The sequence below is a fragment of the Polyodon spathula genome, chromosome 18 (genome assembly GCF_017654505.1).
Source record: "Polyodon spathula isolate WHYD16114869_AA chromosome 18, ASM1765450v1, whole genome shotgun sequence".
Classification (NCBI taxonomy): Eukaryota; Metazoa; Chordata; class Actinopteri; order Acipenseriformes; family Polyodontidae; genus Polyodon; species Polyodon spathula.
The window spans coordinates 34,375,341-34,393,765 of NC_054551.1; the positions used below are offsets into that span (position 1 = coordinate 34,375,341).

Here is an 18,425-nt window from a genome sequence, read left to right on the forward strand (position 1 = left end):
GTAGCAGGGGATCAAAGTAGAATTGCCAGCTGGAACTGTAAAGACAATCTAATTGACAATGTGTTCTCTTATAATAGATTTGTGTGACTTTGTCTATCACCTGTGTTTATACAAACCCACTGAAGCAGACTTTACTTAATAAAACCACTGGCAACACAGAGAACCATTTACATGGGTTTGCACGGTTTAGGAGAAGCCATTACAAAGAATGCAGGTACCACATCCAACTTTTTGCTGATAGATCAGGTAAATAAACAGATACATATTTTGGCAGTCTTTGTATTTTAGTTTCCATTTCAAATCTGGAACATGCGCAGATTAATTACAGGCAAAATAAGATTCGAGACACTATTTGTGTTTGCTAAGGCGCCCGATGCTGGGGAGAGAGATTGAAGAGATTTGAAGAGATAGGAAATCAGTTCCAATCTCTCCCATCAGCTTGATGGATTTTCATCATTAAAGCTGAGGACTGAGATTGGTGGTCAGGGCAGGAGACTGATATGCCTGAATTCCCATCGTCAGGAGGGGTTGGCAGTCACACTGAAAATATAGCACATATCAGCATGCTGCAGTGAGACGACAGGGAGCTCTTTGCATGTTGTAAGGGTAGTGAGACGACAGGGAGCTCTTTGCATGTTGTAAGGGTAGTGAGACGACAGGGAGCTCTTTGCATGTTGTAAGGGTAGTGAGACAACAAGGAGCTCTTTGCATGTTGTAAGGGTAGTGAGACGACAGGGAGCTCTTTGCATGTTGTAAGGGTAGTGAGATGACAGGGAGCTCTTTGCATGTTGTAAGGGTAGTGAGACGACAGGGAGCTCTTTGCATGTTGTAAGGGTCCCTAGTTTTTTTTTTTTTTGGTCACTCTTACGGTTAAAGCATGCATGTTTTCCCATGCTTTCCCATAGTAAACTATATTTGCATTGCTTACCATGCTTTCTCATTTAAAAAAAAAAACAAACATGCTTAATCATAATTCTGCATGCTTTACAATACTTACAATGCTTTACCATGAGTTCACTACTTGTTTTACTGAGGGATAATAAATAGTTACTGATTGTCTCCTGATAATACATGCATGCATACATACATACATACATATATACATACAACTTGCGCCATCTTGGTTGTTTTTGGTGTCCATTGTTCAATACTCAGTCTAGCAATTGCACAACACCCACATATTGGGAATTATCAGAATTACAGACTACTCTGTTAAATCATATAATAAAAATAATAATAATAATAATAATAATAATAATAATAATAATAATAATAATAATAATAATACTGCCCGGTTAAGGCAGTAAGAAGTGGGTTTCCATGACAGCAATGGAGAACTAAATTATCGCTCTGCTGCCATCTTGTGGTGTGGTCAGGTATTGTTCTTTACATATGGTTTATTCCCAGTAATTTCAGCAATCCATTCCTGTCCAGGTTTTTGCTGGTAGATATACTGGATATGTTTGGAAAAGGGTTACATTGTGTTAAATGGGTGTATTTTTTAAAAAAAGAGAGGGGGCAAAAAGCGTACGTCGTCAGAGAAACGACACATCACTTATAACTTTTAAATACAAACTACATTTAAGGTGACGTTCCCCTTTAAGGGCCATCCCAATGCATGTTTTTTTTTTTTTTTTTTTTTTTTTTTTTTGTGGCGCCGGAAGTCTGTAGGAGTCGCTTGCATTTGGCGTTTCCTTGGATAAAAGAATGAAAAAAAAAACAGCTGTAGCCAAAGAACAATCTGCGACAAGCACGTAGCGACTGCACTGCGGCGACGGGGTAAGCAAAGTCATCAGACACTGGATTGGGTTTACTTACGAGCAGCAGATATTATATTCTGGAATAAATTCTCAGTTCACGTGTGACTACTCATTCGTTACATTGCCAGTCACTTTCAACATTGTAGCCTTTAATACAATGCAAACTGAACCCAGGTTCTGCATGGTGAATGCATAATGCTGTGGGCGGTGTTAGACTTTTTCAAATGTTTTCTTTTTTACTGTTATCCAGCTACTAACACCGCTAAAATGCAATGATCCAATGCACTGTCTGGTCATGATGCAAAACTATTGATCGTGTAGGTTCGCGAACAGTTTTGAGGGCGTACTATACATTATATGAGGATTAATTACCGCATGTCAAAGGCGATTCTTTTTTTTTAATTTTATTTTTTATTTTGCTATATGGAGTGTTCTATCTCAGCAAAACCATTCATGTGTGTGTGTGTGTGTGTGTGTGTGTGTGTGTGTGTGTGTGTGTGTGTGTGTGTGTGTGTGTAATATATATATATTACACACACACACACACACACACACACACACATAGCATTGTAGAAAAGTGGTAATAAAATAAACAGGTTTAATTATTTATTTATTTTTAAAGGTCCTGAACATGAATGCTTGGAAAATGTAATCAACCTGCACTGCATTTCATCTAGTTCCGCTACCCAAGAAACGGGTTCCCCTCACGAGCTCTGCCTCCCTGCCTTCCTGCCGGTCATGCAGTCCTGGAAACCGAACCCCCGGGCCAAGCCTTTCATTCCTCGACAGCAGCGCAGCCTCTACCTCACCTGGAAATACAAGCTCACCAACCAGAGAGCTGTTCGCCGATTCTGTCAGGTAAGTGTGTCTGGTTGCATCAAACCTACCAGTTACCAGAGAATCTGTGGCTTGCGTAGCGCAAGAAATAGACATTGGGGGGGGGGGGGGGGGGGGGGGGATTCATTAAACTCATTTAAAACTACTGGGCTTGAGTGGAGCTCATGTAACAGGGCAGAGGCTGGGCACGAACCGTGCACCGCAAGCGAGCGTCCTAACCGCAATGCAAAAGAGATGGGCTTGTCCGTGTTCTAGATTATAGGGCTTTAACCTTGTCTCGTCTCGTCTCGCGACAAGGGACAGACTCTGCTGTACCGGGTAGCACAGTAAATATGGGGGGGGGGGGTCACTGGGGGAGGGGTTCAGGTAAGAGGGCATTAAATGTCTCTGAGAGGTTCTCTGTGGCTGTGTTGCCTCTTGTTAGTATTTATTGCTTCTCTGTGTGCCCTTCCTTGCCCCTCAGACAGGCGCGGTGCTGTTCTTGCTGGCGATGTATGTATTGCTTCTCTGTGTGCCCTTCCTTGCCCCTCAGACAGGCGCGGTGCTGTTCTTGCTGGCGATGTATGTATTGCTTCTCTGTGTGCCCTTCCTTGCCCCTCAGACAGGCGCGGTGCTGTTCTTGCTGGTGACGGTGATTGTGAACATTAAGCTCATTCTGGATACGCGGAGAGCAGCGATCGAGGAGGCGGCTCAGGAGTACGGTGAGTGCTGGTAACATACCGGCGCAACTTCCTATTATTATTATTATTATTATTATTATTATTATTATTATTATTATGGACACTGAATTTGCTTAACCTTTTCATGCATGAAATATTGAAAATATATATTTTTAAAAAACCATTTGAAGTAGTTTTGGACACACAATAAGTATATTTTGTATTGAAAATTTGTCTTCCATACGTCCCCATATAAAGAGCAGAGTAGGCTTGTTGTATCCATCCCCATGTGCATGAAAGGGTTATTTGCTCTGAGCTGTTCTTCAGCGCTCGCTGACCTGCACTCTGTCTCTCTGATCAGACGAGGCTCTGCCCAACATGGAGACCCCTCGGAGACCACAGAGTGGGAGGAAGGTCCTGGATATCGAGGTCTATTCCAGCCGCTCCAAGGTCCACGTGGCCGTGGACGGCACCACTGTGAGCGAACTCATTTAAATGGCTGTTGGCAGGACAAAGAAGTGACGTATTCACTGACTACACATTTATGTGTATATATAACGTTCCTAAGTTGAACAGTAGAAAACGATTTACTGTTTTTGGTGTGTTATGATGATGATTCTGCCAGGAATTATATTATACAATCCGTAGTGTGAGCTGTATTTAAGTAAATGAAACGACATTGCTAGTATTTCCTCTCTTTAGGTTCTGGAGGATGAGATGCGAGAACAAGGAAGAGGGATCCATGTCATCGTGCTCAACCAGGCGACCGTGAGCATTTCCTTCATTGTGCGCAGCAGGGGTGCAAATATGACTCCTGTTGGTAGCAGTTTCTCCCATTCCAGGTTTTATTACAAGTTTGATTACTCACAGTGTGTATAGTAGTAAAACCAGAAATGGATCAAACCGCTATGGAATAGGAGCCCTGTTCAGATCACTGCCCTGAGATTAATCACATTTCACGGTTGGTTGTCAGAGATGCACGATCTGAGAAAATGTCTTTCCTTCCGTGTCACCAGGGTCACGTGATGGCGAAGCGTATTTTTGATACCTACTCGCCCCATGAAGATGAAGCTATGGTCCTCTTTTTGAACATGGTGACGCGTGGGAGGGTCCTGATCTTTACTGTCAAGGTAGGCAACAGCTTCCTGTGCTTCACTGATCACCCCTTACTCAGCTGCTCCTTCTCCATAGCCTTTCAGAGCGGTTTGATCCTTTCCTGGTTTTACTATGAATTTATTAAGACTCACCTGAGCTTGTTGCTAATCAGGCTTATAGTAAAAGCTGCAGTGGATGAAACTGCTATGTGAGAAGTCTTATTTCCATCCCTGAATTGTGACGGGGATCTTAGCTTGCTGAATCCCTAAAAGTGGAATAATATTTGAGCACTAGATGGTGCCAGAGACATCTTCATACCAAATATTATTATTATTATTATTATTATTATTATTATTATTATTATTATTATTATTATTATTATTATTATTTTTTTTGTAAGCCTGGTAGAAAGACCTTGTCCGAACGTTTCTTCATTTCCATTACTGATTTTCTGTTCTAGTTTCTAAAGGTAAGTATTTAGAAGCACACAAACGTTTCGGACTCATGGCACTGATGAAGGCATTGGCTGCCAGTTTTGTCTTCTTTCCTTGGGTTCTTTGTAAGTGTCTTGCCTGTTATGATACCCCTGCAGGATGAGGGCTCCTTCCATCTGAAAGAAGCAGCAAAGACCCTGCTGAAGGAGCTAGGCAGTCAGGTGTCCCTGTCGCTGAGTTGGAGAGACATGTGGACCCTGGTGGTGAAGAAAGGAGGTGAGTTCCCACAGCCTCACTGTGAAGTTCCCACATCTCCACTGTGATGTTCTCCACAGGGAAGGATAGCTTTTCTTGTTTGAAATCAACACATTAATTGATTTAATGAATACCTGCTGATCAAAACTTCTTATAGGTAATTCCAATTACGAGTATCAGCACCCCCCTAATATGCACACACTTGCATGGTTACTTTACAGGCCAAAACAAATTAAAGCAACTCTGAATTTCTTGTCTTTTTCAGGCCGAGTTTATGGGGAGAAACACTCAAAGTCTCCAGCGCTGTCCACGTGGGGTGACCCAGTGTTGCTGAAGACAGAGGTGCAGTTAACAGCATCCGAAGGTAAATGGGGACAATTTTGAAAAGGGGACTTCAACAGTAGTTTCTAAACCCATACCTCAAAGTTCAGCAGCTCAAAGATGAAGAAAGATCTATCCTGTAGATGGCCAGTTGTCACCCCTGGGAGGTCTAGAGTGATCCAGTGATACGTAAATGCATTCCTGTTCATATCACTAAATACCACTGTTTGGGTCATTAATATAAACCCCTGATGTTTGTTTTTATTGCTTGTTTTGAAAGATGCCGAGTGTCTTTGGCCCGATACCGAGATGAATCGACGCAGGAAGATTTTCTGCAGTAAGGTGGAGGGCTATGGCAGTATCTGCAGCTGCAAGGACCCTGCCCCCATCGAATTCAACCCAGACCCAGTAAGCTTTTCCAGAGTGCTTCTCTTGTCCTTGTGCGTGCTTTGGGGGGATGCAACGGGCTAGGGTTTTCATACTGGATTACAAGAGGAAGGAATCCCACAATCATTTTGAAATTGATGTTCGTTGAAGACGCAGTGACATCCATTGGGGTTTGATCATAAAACAAGAATTGCCAGTGCCTTGCATTGTATAATACGGCAAGTAGGGGATCTGCTTACTGTTTAAATCATAGATCTTTTTTTTCCAGCTATCAGAAAATAAAGTGTATGATGTTCCTGTGGCTGTTATTGCTGGAAATAGACCCAACTACCTGTACAGGTGAGAAATCAATAACAATTAAAAACACTTTACTATGCCAGTATATATTTTTTTAATATGTGGCACAGTTGATGGTTCAAGTGTGAACCCTGACCGCTGCTGTTTTAACCATGTTGCTACTGTTCTTAGAATGCTGCGGTCCTTGCTGTCTGCCCAGGGAGTGAATCCCCACATGATCACCGTATTTATAGATGGATACTATGAGGTAAGAAAACCAAAGCAACACGTCTTGTAGATAGATCTCTTATTACTTGGCTTTTACTTTCCACGCCTCTTGGGTTGTGCATCGCAGACTGTACGAGAAGGTCAGGGGAGCGCCCTTAAAATCGTATAGGAGAGTAAAACCTTTTACCAACTCTGCAAAATGCAATAAGACCAACCTGCTCTGACACCCCTTTCCATTGCTCAGTGTTAAAGCGTATGTGTTTAATCAGGAATGAGATTACATACTGGAACTGGGTTTGTTTGAGCTGAAGTGCAGTGTAGAAAATGAACTCTGTTTTTGAATGGTTTTCGCAGGAGCCTATGGACGTCGTGGAGCTCTTTGGTCTGAAGGGGGTTCAGCACACTCCAATCAGCATTAAAAACGCCAGGGTGTCCCAGGTACACTGGGGCAGCTCAACCATCTTATTCATTTGTTTATTTAGTGCTAGTTATTTATCTTCCGCTAAGATGACTGCTGGCATGCCTTTGCATTTTAATGACATTTGTTTATATTGCTCTCTTTCTAATTTCCTGCATGGTTATTTTGTCACATGCCAACAGCACTACAAGGCCAGCCTGACTGCCACTTTCAACTTGCATCCGGTGAGTATAGCAGTGTAGCCGTGGGTAAGTGGGTAATTCTGAATTGGTGTTTTAACAGCTCCTCATACCTTATCATGAACCATTTGAGATGCAGACTTCATATTTTTAATTAAAATGTAACGCTATCCATCACTCGTGACCGCTGATGTAATGTGCCTTTGCACGGGGCACCTAGCTGTGTTCTTTGGTTCTGTTTCAGTTTCATTTGTTATCCAGTAAAAAGAACCTTGCACTTTCACCTATTAGGGAAAGTGTGCTCGCGTTTCTCTGGGAGCGTGTGCTCGCGTTTCTCTGGGAGCGTGTGCTCGCTTTTCTCGGGGAACGTGTGCTTGCGTTTCTCTCTCTGGGAACCTGTGCTTGCGTTTTTAGGATGCACAGTTTGCAATCGTCTTGGAGGAGGACCTGGATATCTCTGTTGACTTTTTCAGGTAAACCAGTTCACTTTAATATTGTCTTTCCGCACAGTATAATGCTAACAAGGTGACTGTTACTCATTCATACTCGATTATGTCTGATTGAATGAGAAAGACGACATTTTGTGTCCTCAGCTGAAAGCAAGGGCACTGAACACAGTCAATCATCAATGATATGTATGTGGCACTGAACAAAGCCAATTGTCAATGATATTACGTGGCACTGGGGAGGGGATTTAGGACCCGTACTGTACCGGAATGATCTTGACTGCTCTGCGTGGAACCAGATGGGCAAACACTGAGGATTATCATCCTTAACAGCTTCTCATATTGTCTATTCATAATAAATATATGAACAATAATTCAATTCAAATTTGAGTGTTAAATATCTGCTAGAGCCTCAGATATTCATTTTATTTATTTGTTACTTCATGTTTTCAGTTTTCTGAGTCAGACGGTTCATTTACTTGAAGAAGATGAGAGCCTGTACTGTATTTCAGCCTGGAATGATCAGGTGGGTGATGAGCCGATGCAGCTGTTTATGTTGATATTGACTGCTGAGGACGGGTGGTGGTCTTGTTCAGCCCAGTTGGCAAAAAAAACCCTCTTCAGTCCCTATTGCTGCATTGTTTGTGGCTGCGATTTAACCCCCTGCACTTTGCCACATATAACTGCTCTAATACAGCCGCACATGAATGGAGTGTATTATTATAATGTTAAACATCCTTAACCAATCCCTTTGAGAAGCATCTAACTCTCTCTGTGCTGTCTGCAGGGCTATGAGCACACCGCAGAGGACCCGGCCCTCCTGTACCGTGTGGAGAGCATGCCTGGGCTGGGCTGGGTCCTAAAGAAGAGCCTTTACAAGGATGAGCTGGAGCCCAAATGGCCAACGCCGGAAAAGGTAGTTAAGCATGTCTGTTGTATTGAGGGTTTACACCACACTAAATAGTGAGCACCGATAACAAAGCACACGTTACATAACATGCAAGAGTTCTTCCATTAATATTTTCTCCACCACAAACACACCCTTATTAAAAGAAGCTTGTGATATAAGATAATAAAATACTGTAGATAGTGGATAGGGTTGCCGAGACACACTCATTCTTCATTGTTCCCCGAATCTGTTTTTGATTTGATTGCCTAATGCTGTTGTCTTGTTTATTTCTTCCCTGTGTAGCTGTGGGACTGGGATATGTGGATGCGAATGCCTGAACAGAGAAAGGACCGGGAGTGCGTCATTCCCGACGTGTCCAGATCTTACCACTTTGGCATTATTGGTCTGAACATGAACGGATACTTCCATGTGAGAATCCCATTTTATACTTCTGTTGTACGAGACTGTGCAGAACTGTGTGCAGCGATGGAAATAAGACTCGTATTGCATAGCAGTTTCACCCAATCCAGATTTGTGATATGTGCTTGATTATCCCCAGCGTATAGGTAACACGCTCAGGTGTGCCTTATTAAATTCATAGCACAACCAGGAATGGGTCAAACTGCTATGCAATAGGAGTCTCATTGTCATCCCTTGTGTGTGGCTGATCTGTAGGAAAGCCATGTTTGTAGTACTGTTAACTGCTAGTCTCACAGACCTAGTTAGGACTATTTACAATGTTAACTTAGGTAAGTTAGACCAAGATTAGTGCTAACCAGGCCTGCTAAACCAGCAGTAACCTCAGTATATTAAAACTGTGTTCCAGTGGGGCTAGATGGTGCAGCTTCACCCAGCATGGCTGGAATCCAAAATACTAACGTTTGTATAAATGTATGCCTTTCTCTTTCTTTCTTTTAGGAAGTGTATTTTAAGAAGCATAAGTTGAACACAGTTCCTAATGTTCAGTTCAAGAAGGTTGACAGGTAAATATGCAGCAGCTTTTTTATTTAACTAATGCGCATGAAAAAAATGAAGCGATTATTCAGGGAAGAGCCATCTGAGCACTTGGCTAATCTACCATGACCGCTAAAGAGAGTTAAGTGGTCTTAATGGAGTGCTGGGGGCCTTATTAGAGTAGAGAGAGAATGAGCTTCCAAACGGAGAGAGATGGTCCATTAAGCAGTGATCTTAATAGATGTGATCTCAAAGAGTGAGTTTACTGTATGGTGCAGTCTTTATATATGTCATCAAACTTAAAATGAAAGGTGAATTAATGCTGGATATTTTTTCCTTTGTGAAGTTTGAAAAATGATGCCTATGAGACAGAAATTCAGAGGCTGCTAGGGTGAGTATGAGCATCCCTATTCCAAAGGCATGGGCGTTATGTCCCCTGCATGCGACTTTTCTTCCATCCATGCTGTAATGGCCTGCTTTATGTATGATCTGTTTTGTCTCAGTGAAGCGGAGCTGCTGGATCACAGTAAGAACCCGTGTGAGGACTCCTTCATTCCAGACACGGAGGGCAAAACCTACATCATGTATATTAAAATGGAACAAGAGGCTGACAGCACTGCTTGGACTGAGCTGGCCAAGGTAGGGCCCTCGCTGAGCGCCGGGGCAGAAAGACTGCATGGTCTCAATTGTCAAGACACGATTTGGTTTGCGGTGCATTGTTTTGTTTATATGTGTTTTGTTTATATACCTTGAAATCTTAAGAGAGCTGTCTCGTGCGTTCAGTATAGGTTAAGCCCACAATGCCGAAAGCTTCTGAAACAGAACTCTTAAAAGGATAAGATTTAGCCCTGTGATGTGCATTAAGATATTCTAAGATATGTGGCTACACAATAAACCTTTATGTTTAGTAAACATGATACAAATGTTATGGAAAGATCTGGGTTTCTCATTTTTTTTTATGGAAAGATCTGGGTTTCTCATCGGATTGCTTAGCTGTTCTTGACAGTATTCGGGAGAATTACTGTAACTCCATTTGTGTTGTTTCCACACTCATCAGAGACCTCTGCTGTAAGCGGTTTCAGTGGGGTTGAGGCTTCTGATTCTGATTGTATCTCTGAAGTGGATGGCAGAGAATAGTCCCTTCCCCTGTACATGGGCAGCACTCACCTCTTCATCTGTCTTGTCTTCCCTGCTTCAGTGCCTCCACGTCTGGGATCTAGATGTCCGAGGGAACCACAAGGGACTGTGGCGTCTCTTCAGGAAGAAAAACCACATTCTCGTTGTTGGATCTCCGGTGTCTCCCTACTCGTAAGTAACAGGCAGACAGCTTGTCTGGGAGAGTCTTAAGTTGTGCTGCTCTGAGCAGCTTAGAGGCTGAAATGTAGTACTTGAAGAGGATTGGCTGATCTCTACGGATAAATTGATGTGTATGTATCACTTTGTGATGCTGCTGCTGCTGTGGTTGTGGGGAACAAAACAACAAACAAACCTACCTGCCTACAGAAGTCCCCACTTAAACACTAAACAGTGGGACACTTCACATCTTAAGGTGACTTCCTTCAGAGTGGTTTGGGCTGTTTTTTTGCATTGCAGTATTTGAAAGTAGCTTACTGGTTTGTATAGTCCTGTAAATAAGAAGGGGGGTTTAAAAAGACCTGCAGTAGTTGGTCTACTACAGATTTTAAATCTTCATTGCTTTTCAGTGCACACAAGATCTCTGCTTTAACCTCTAGATGGCACTGCCTGAACAGTAATTGCCCGTGCCTGTCTTGTGCAATTTCATGCTTGGGTTTCAATGTTTTGTAGATGTAAGATAATGATTAACTTGTACCAGTTGAAACTTGTTTTATTTTCTTTTACAAAAACAATAACGTCTTATGCCTGGCTCTCATTTTTGCATTGACAGTGCATGTAAATGTTTTTTTTTTAGAATAAAGAAGCCCGCACAGGTGACCCCGATTCACTTGGAGCCCCCTCCGAAGGAGGAAGGAGCAGCTCCTGAACAGACGTGATCTCCAGGTGTGAGCGTCTGTGTGTGACATGATAGCCGCTGTGCAGCCACGGCAACCACTAACCCGGCCTGGCAACCAGCGGTGAGTACGCTCGGAGCACGGGGCAAAAGAGAATGAAAACTGAAATGTTTTACATACAAACCCTTTAACGACATGGGGTTTTCGTAGAACTTTTTTTTTTCTTAATGGCTGATGTGTTATTTTTGTTGTTGTTGTTAAAAGTATGTACTGGCATACGTCTCCCTGAGAAGCCTGGAAAGAGGGATCCATTGGTATTCCAGTACCTAAACCATGGCAGATGTGAATTGTACCGCTCCTTAATTTGATTAATCCGGCTCGTGTATTTCACCCAGGAGTGGTTTATTGACCAATTAACATTCCAGCATATATTAAATAAATACAGGGAAATGAGGTCTGTGAACACGCACATGTATACATTCAAGGGAGCCTGGGCACTGTTAAACCATGCAAATAGAAGCCATTGTGCTTGTTTTTTTTTTTTTTTTTTGGGGGGGGGGGATTATTTAAAGCTTCACTCCAGACTGTGTTGTTCAGTGTGCTTCAGTTAGGGGTGGGGGTGCGCAGAAACCCCTACTCTACTCGGCATTGCTTTTCAGAAGTGTTTGTCAGCAGTGTTAATTTCAAAACAAGAAAAGCTCTCCTTCCTTCAAGACTTCAGTGGCGTACCAATCCGTGACAGCTAACCTGCAAACTGAGTGTTTTAAAAGCCACTTGGAAGAATGTTTTCCTGTCATCCGGGGCGCTGGCGTTTGCACTGCATGACTGGCATACGGAGAGCATTGGCATGACTGTTAGAGGCATGAATGAAAATATGCTAGTGATCTGACACCTAGCAGACTCTCCCTCGGATGATGTGCTGTTTTTTTATTGACTCGCATTAGTTCGTCTGCAATGGCATGTTTGTTTTTAATGTAAACCCAGACTAGCTCATTAGGTCTGAATATTACCTACAGAATCTTGTTTTCCTCTTGTTTTGTTGTATTTAAAATGTAACTTATATATTTATTTAACTCAACTGCCACCCTGCCACTATGAGGGACAGTTTCAGTGTGGCTTTATTAACTTCATCAAGGAACAAAGCGCAGGAGCAGTGATAAACAGGCTAAATTGCCTGATTTTGTGATCTGATGTGTGCAATATGTATTTTAAATTCGAATTATCTTTTCTTTTTAACTTGTGTTCATGGCACAATTTTTGTGGAAATTGTTTCTTTTTTTGTTTTATTCTGTTAATGTAAAAGTTTTGGTAGTAGCTTGAATCCAGTCGTTTTATGTTTTATAGTATTGCCTCAAACTGATCATGCTCAACTGCATTTCATGTTAACTGTTCAATTTATTTATCCATAAGTATTTCCTGTTACTTTTGTACTGTGAAGAAGACCATTTAACTGTTGGATATTGATGCACTCAATGGTGAAGGAAATAAGCCGGCATCCTCTTTAGATTTCTAAGGACTTTTTAGCTTCAAAACATTTTATTATATATATATATATATATATATATATATATATATATATATATATATATATATATATATATATATATATATATATATATATATTTAGATGGATGGGTAGTATATTCTCATATCAATGAATGAATTAAAAAATATTAATACCCAAAGTAAACTCCTTCTAAGGGTGAAATATATTGGTGAGTGTCTGCACATGTTTTCGTTGCAGAAACGGTGTTCAAGTACAGGACTGTCTTGAGGAACATGCTGCCACCTACCATTTAATTTGTGCTTTCTGTTTCCATCACTGCTGTCTCAAAGCCATTTGTAATTGTACAGTTTTTATATGAATTACTGTTGTCCACTGCATCGTGTAGCTTATGTTGGCATAAATAAACCTTTTTTTTTTTTGCAGCTTGTGTTTTTTGTATGATTTATGAATTGAATGTAACGGTTCAACAGGTAGTAAAATATTCTCCACTGCTCTGTTCAGCTGATACAGGTTTGAAAGGAGGTATAATTGCAATGTGCAAAAACTATTTTTACATTTTATACAATATTGGATGTACACGAAAGGTTTTTATTTATATAAATAAAAAATTACACACACACACAGATGTTTATTACAAATTGGTGCAGGTTCTTACTGTAGTATAATGCAGGAGTGCTGTATGTTTAGTGGTACTGTTTACCCAGGACTTAGTGGAAAAGTATTGAACCAGGGTAGTCTTTCACAAGCTGCTGGGTGCATTTATTTGCCATTGACTGGAAAACTAATTGTTTTTAGTAGTACACCTTACTGGATTTAATTTTGCTGTATGACTTTTAATGTATTCAACAAAGAGTCTATTGGGGATACTCAGTTGAAAATAGCCTGCAGTATATTTTCTTCATTTCTTAAGATTTTCTTACTTATTTACCATCTGTCTAGCACAGGGGAATTGGATGTTTACAAGTCTGCTGTTTAAGTTGGGGTTTTAAATACTAGTTCTGGAAGTAGTTTATTTAACAATGGTACAGAGATTACCTGGAGTTTTAAAGAAATTTGTCATTTTTCTTACATTCCCCTTTATCACATTGCAGGCTGTTTAGAACAGGAGGTGCAGTAACCCGGTGCCCTCCTCTGGAGAGCAATCTCCATTGCAACATAGCAGCCTTCGGGGAGATTAAACCAGGACCCCCCTTCTCATTGCATCCGTTTTATTGTCTGATCGACTGGGAAGGGAGTGAAGCTGTTGCAGTAGAGGCAATACTGCTCCCTGTGCAGAGAAGTCACGAGTAGTGTAAGTTTATCAAGATGTGATGCTATCTGATCGGGTTGCAGTTTTACAAGGCTTTCTTAAACATATAGAGAACAAAGGATCGGTTTATGTTTTTTTCAGAATGGATTCTGCCGTTTCTTCTTTGAATGCCCACTAGGCTGACTGAGCAACTGAATTATTAAAGCGCGTTTGAAATGGCTTATCATCTTGGTTGTGATGGTGATCCCTATTTTTAAAAAAGCTGAGGGCCTGTAGCCATGAACTTCCTCCCTACAGATTCCCCTGGGGCTTTGATTAATGAGGATTTCCATGGACACCTTATCTGTGGGGTCGTTCCATTGGAAACAAAAAGCTTGACTGGGTTTCGTCAACAACCGACGAATTCAAAGAGAATATGTACCTGTAGAGAATATGTGTGTTATCTGCTGTGATAGCATACGTACACTTTCACGCTTTATCACTGTATTTGCATTTCATAGTTCGCTGTTAGTCACTGGAGCACTTGAACCTTTTAAGCTCTTACGTATATAATTGCCTTAAGCTTTGTGAAACTTGATCTTGTGAATGTTTGCTTTTTTCCCTTTAGAAATGCATTTGTAATCGTTGAAAAAGAGTTAACTGTTCAGTTTCTGTTTCTGGGCGCGGCAGTTGCGAATAAAAAGATTGCAAGCAGAGCATACTATAGTCGTACTGGAAACAGAAGGTGGCTACTTTGTTTGATTAAACCAAGGAGACCAAACTCAAGCCCTTTATTGAAAACAAAACATGTTCTGAGGCTTGACTAAAGGCTTGTTCAAATGGGTATTGAATTGCACTAGAATATTTCAAAACAGCCACTCTGCACAAGAGGATTCAGACCATTGAATTGTGTACTGTGTTGCTTCCTACACATTATATTTGGTAATGTTTCAAATGATATGCATGCTTTAAAACTTCACGTGGCAAGCTAGTTGCCGTTATTCATAATATTTATCCACGTAACTGCTGCAGCTGGTGAAGTTCAAAGTGCTCAATAAGAAAAGCAATTAGACAGGGATTAGTGAAGGCTGAGTGTCTCACTCCATCGTGAGCTCACCACGCAGTGCAGTATGAAAATCTAAACAAATCCCCATGGTTTTAACAAGGAACCAAGCCACCTCCTGTGTGGCTAGCCTATGAAAATAACCCCCTGCTGCAGAGCTAGGTGTTGGCTGAATGGAGCTGCATCCTCTAAAAAGGAACTGCCCAGAATACTGTTTAATGCTAATTAAGTGAGAGCGGCATTCGGCGAAGGACCAGGGAGATTTCAACACAACCGTATTTTTAAAATTATTTTCAATCATATGTTTTCCTCCAGTGATTGTACTGGAACATGAGATGCATCCATTCAAATGAAGAAGTTTGACTCTATGCACACTAGGATAGTTTGGGGCTTTTCAACTCACATCGCAATGCATTCTGTTAAGTCTAGTTCAACTGTGAAAGGTACCTGAGACAAGTAAGAAGTCCCAGAATGCATTGAAAAGTGAATTGAAAAGCCTAAATGTTCCTAGTGTACATGGAGTCATAACTCATATGGTAACCTTATATTGGGTTGTATTGAGTTTTGGTGCCCCCATGTTCATGGAGAACTCAACAGATAATTACTTTTTGTCTTTACTATCTGTAGCAAATGGCTGCTGCATGTCTGCAGAAGTGGGATAAGTAATAAGAAGGATATTAGTATTGAAAAGTCCAAGGAAAGTGTTTTTTTAACATATAAATATGAATGTTCAACATATCCCACATTTACTACAATCGGTCCTTTCCTTTAAATTACATACATCAAGAAGAAAGAAAATGGAAAATGATTTAGCCAGCATTCCTCTGATCATACATACTCTGAGGCCATATGCATTTCTAAAAGATTGCTCGAGAATACATAGCATGTATGTAGCCATTTTGGTGACAGATGGGCAATTTAAAAGCAGTTAAAGAGCTTTTCCTCCTCATTCAAATGTCAAATTCAATGTTATAATACTGTAGACAGCCAGCTCACGTCCACAGATTAATAGGTAGAATAATTCTATCTTACAAACAAAATAGAATTCTATCTTACAAACCACAATAATCATGTTGAGAGCTCACTAGTTCTGTTCCAAATGACCTCTGATTGAGTAAGGATTGCTCTTACACGGCAAACAACATGCATGCCATTTCTCTTGATGACATGTCCCACCTCACAGGAGACTAATATTAGTGCAACAGTCTTCAAGCAAGTCAAAGACCATTTAATCTTCCAGCAAGCTGTGATGTGTGTATTATATATAATAAGCAGGAAACTTACATCTGTATTTACAGCTTCCCTGACATCGGCCGAGAACAGAAACCTTTTAAGGAATAACAGCCTTGTTATAGATACGGTAGCTGGGTGAATATTATGTAGGTACAATCAAAATAAGGATCTTGTCTCATCATTACATCATCATTTTAATCCAGGCTATCCTGTAAAAATCCTTTTAGACGTATTGTGCTGTACTCATGCCCAGAGGCAGCTATAGGCTCCCTGTACTAGACCATGTGGTTGATACTGTAAAGGACTCCCATACCTTACAAATGCCTTGTTATCCTGCTGATATATTGTGTGTGTGTGTGTGTGTGTGTGTGTGTGTGTGTGTGTGGAGGGTTACAAGCACCTTGCTGTATTCTGCTGATATATATATTGTGTGTATGTGTGTGGAGGGTTACAGGCACCTTGCTGTATCCTGCTGATATATATATATATATATATATATATATGTGTGTGTGTGTGTGAAGGGTTACAGGCACCCTGCAGTATCCTGCTGATATATTTCTTAACTACATTTTTCAACTTTTATTCAGAAGCATTCCCCAGGAAAGAGAGCATTTTGATCATGAGAGCCATGGTTTGTCCATTATTAATGCTCCTTCCTTCAGAAATAGTGGTGTATTGTAGCGTGTGGGACCCTGATCTGGATACACTGCACCCCAGCATAATGTTCATAATGGAAGTGCTCTTTCTCCTGACGAACACTGCCAGATAACAGTCCTTTTATCAGAACATCAGCTGGCTGCTGTTCGAGTTTAGTGTAAGCTATCAGATATCAAACCATAGCACATGCTTGTTGATCTATTCCTGACCTATTCCTGCTTCAAAATATTACAATGCCTCCTTTACTCTTCAGGGCAGAGTTGATCTCTTAACCTTGCAGAGGGGTGTTTGTTTAAGGGCTGTATCTGCTCCCTGTTGACAGAGTGCTTCATAAACAACACACTATAAGTAAACACTATTGTTATAGAACATGGTGTTGTTATTTATCGTTGTCATGATATGTAAATGAGAACGACATCCACACGTTCATCAACACTACATACGTGTTCCTGAAACAAAGCAAAATAACACATGCTTTCCTTACGGTCTGTGGCTTGTCTAATGTACACACTGATTGTTAAGGCTAATGCTGTAAACATTGACCTAGTTTAAAGTCTATCTGGACTGAACAAAAGTGGTAACAATTTATTTTAAGATACATTAATAGCAATGTATGATAATTACTGATGTCATGAATCTCGTGACCAATGAGATGATTTCATATGGACTATCTATTAAATAATCAATGATCCACGTAGCACTTGTTAGTATCAGACCCTCAATAGGTATTGCTGTCATACTTTCATAAGTTCATGTGAGGGTTAGGGACTCATTTGAATGGGACCTGGTGATACAGCATAAAGAGCTGACCTCTAAGCTTAACACATCTTTTTTGGTCCTGGAGAGTAGAAAATCTAACCAGATATTTTTAGACTGAACATACTGTATCACTTTCTATTGACACTGAATTCTATGATTAGTTTAATGGGAAGATGTGCCTAGCACAAATAATAATAATAATAATAATAATATTAATGATGATAATAATAATAATCTCTGTTGATGCATTTGATCCGGGTTAATGTGTACAAAAAAGAAAGAGTACTGATCTGACAGGTGTTGTCACAGGTATTTGGAGCAGTCTTATCACACTGCAAATAGCCACCTTATCGCAATGCAAATACTGTATTTGTATCAGGGATACAGACCTGTGTCCATTGTCACTGTTGTTTGTTTTTTTCACTTGGTGATTTCACTGAAAACATTATGAAAATCCTGTATACCCATCTGTGCTTTTTCAGCCTGTGATTACAGTATGATGCATCCAATGCAAAATGTGTTGTGGTTCCATCCATGATGCCTGTTGAAGGAGTTTGTATCCAGTGGGTATTTTTTAAGTGTGAGAAGCGAGAGAAAGGATAGAAGGGAATGTTTTAGAACTGGAGTTGTAAACACACCCCATAGATGAAACTAGTAAGTGCACATCAAAATGTACAGGCTGGGTCCTACACAGCTGAACTCAAGGGCAGTGTGTGCTTCTATACCATGCCATTGCATGTACAACGCTCATGTGTTGTCATGAACGCAGAGGGGCTGTACACACATCTGTGGTGTCATTTTCAGCCTGACCTTGTTTTTAAAGTCCTTCAGGGACTAGGGCTATCCTGTCTCCAAGAACTACTAACTCTG

At 40.8% G+C, this 18,425-nt stretch overlaps 1 protein-coding gene across 3 annotated transcripts; it reads left to right on the top strand.

Moving 5' to 3' along the window:
• Positions 1 to 1,664: 1,664 nt before the first annotated feature.
• LOC121331259 (protein O-linked-mannose beta-1,2-N-acetylglucosaminyltransferase 1-like) lies at positions 1,665 to 13,034 on the top strand. 3 transcript variants are annotated; one of them, XM_041278530.1, is made up of 22 exons: positions 1,665 to 1,779; positions 2,383 to 2,618; positions 3,061 to 3,298; positions 3,618 to 3,733; positions 3,959 to 4,024; positions 4,273 to 4,386; positions 4,944 to 5,061; positions 5,306 to 5,404; positions 5,642 to 5,769; positions 6,017 to 6,087; positions 6,217 to 6,292; positions 6,607 to 6,690; positions 6,853 to 6,894; positions 7,264 to 7,322; positions 7,749 to 7,821; positions 8,083 to 8,211; positions 8,488 to 8,613; positions 9,103 to 9,167; positions 9,485 to 9,529; positions 9,642 to 9,777; positions 10,337 to 10,446; positions 11,069 to 13,034. In XM_041278530.1, the coding sequence occupies exons 2-22, from the start codon at positions 2,499 to 2,501 to the stop codon at positions 11,148 to 11,150; spliced, it is 2,097 nt and encodes a 698-aa protein (XP_041134464.1). In that variant the 5' UTR covers positions 1,665 to 1,779; positions 2,383 to 2,498; the 3' UTR covers positions 11,151 to 13,034. The 3 variants fall into 3 exon arrangements, with proteins under 3 accessions (XP_041134464.1, XP_041134466.1, XP_041134465.1); XM_041278532.1 differs by having other exon boundaries at positions 3,199 to 3,298; XM_041278531.1 differs by having other exon boundaries at positions 2,438 to 2,618.
• Positions 13,035 to 18,425: the final 5,391 nt, after the last annotated feature.

What these genes read in the sequence shown, in the direction of transcription:
- LOC121331259 (XM_041278530.1), top strand. Translation starts at nt 2,499, where the DNA reads ATGCAGTCCTGGAAACCGAACCCCCGGGCCAAGCCTTTCATTCCTCGA. An exon ending in TCGAATTCAACCCAGACCCA is followed by an intron (nt 5,770 to 6,016) that starts GTAAGCTTTTCC and finishes TTTTTTTTCCAG; the next exon opens with CTATCAGAAAATAAAGTGTA. An exon ending in AATGGCCAACGCCGGAAAAG is followed by an intron (nt 8,212 to 8,487) that starts GTAGTTAAGCAT and finishes TTCCCTGTGTAG; the next exon opens with CTGTGGGACTGGGATATGTG.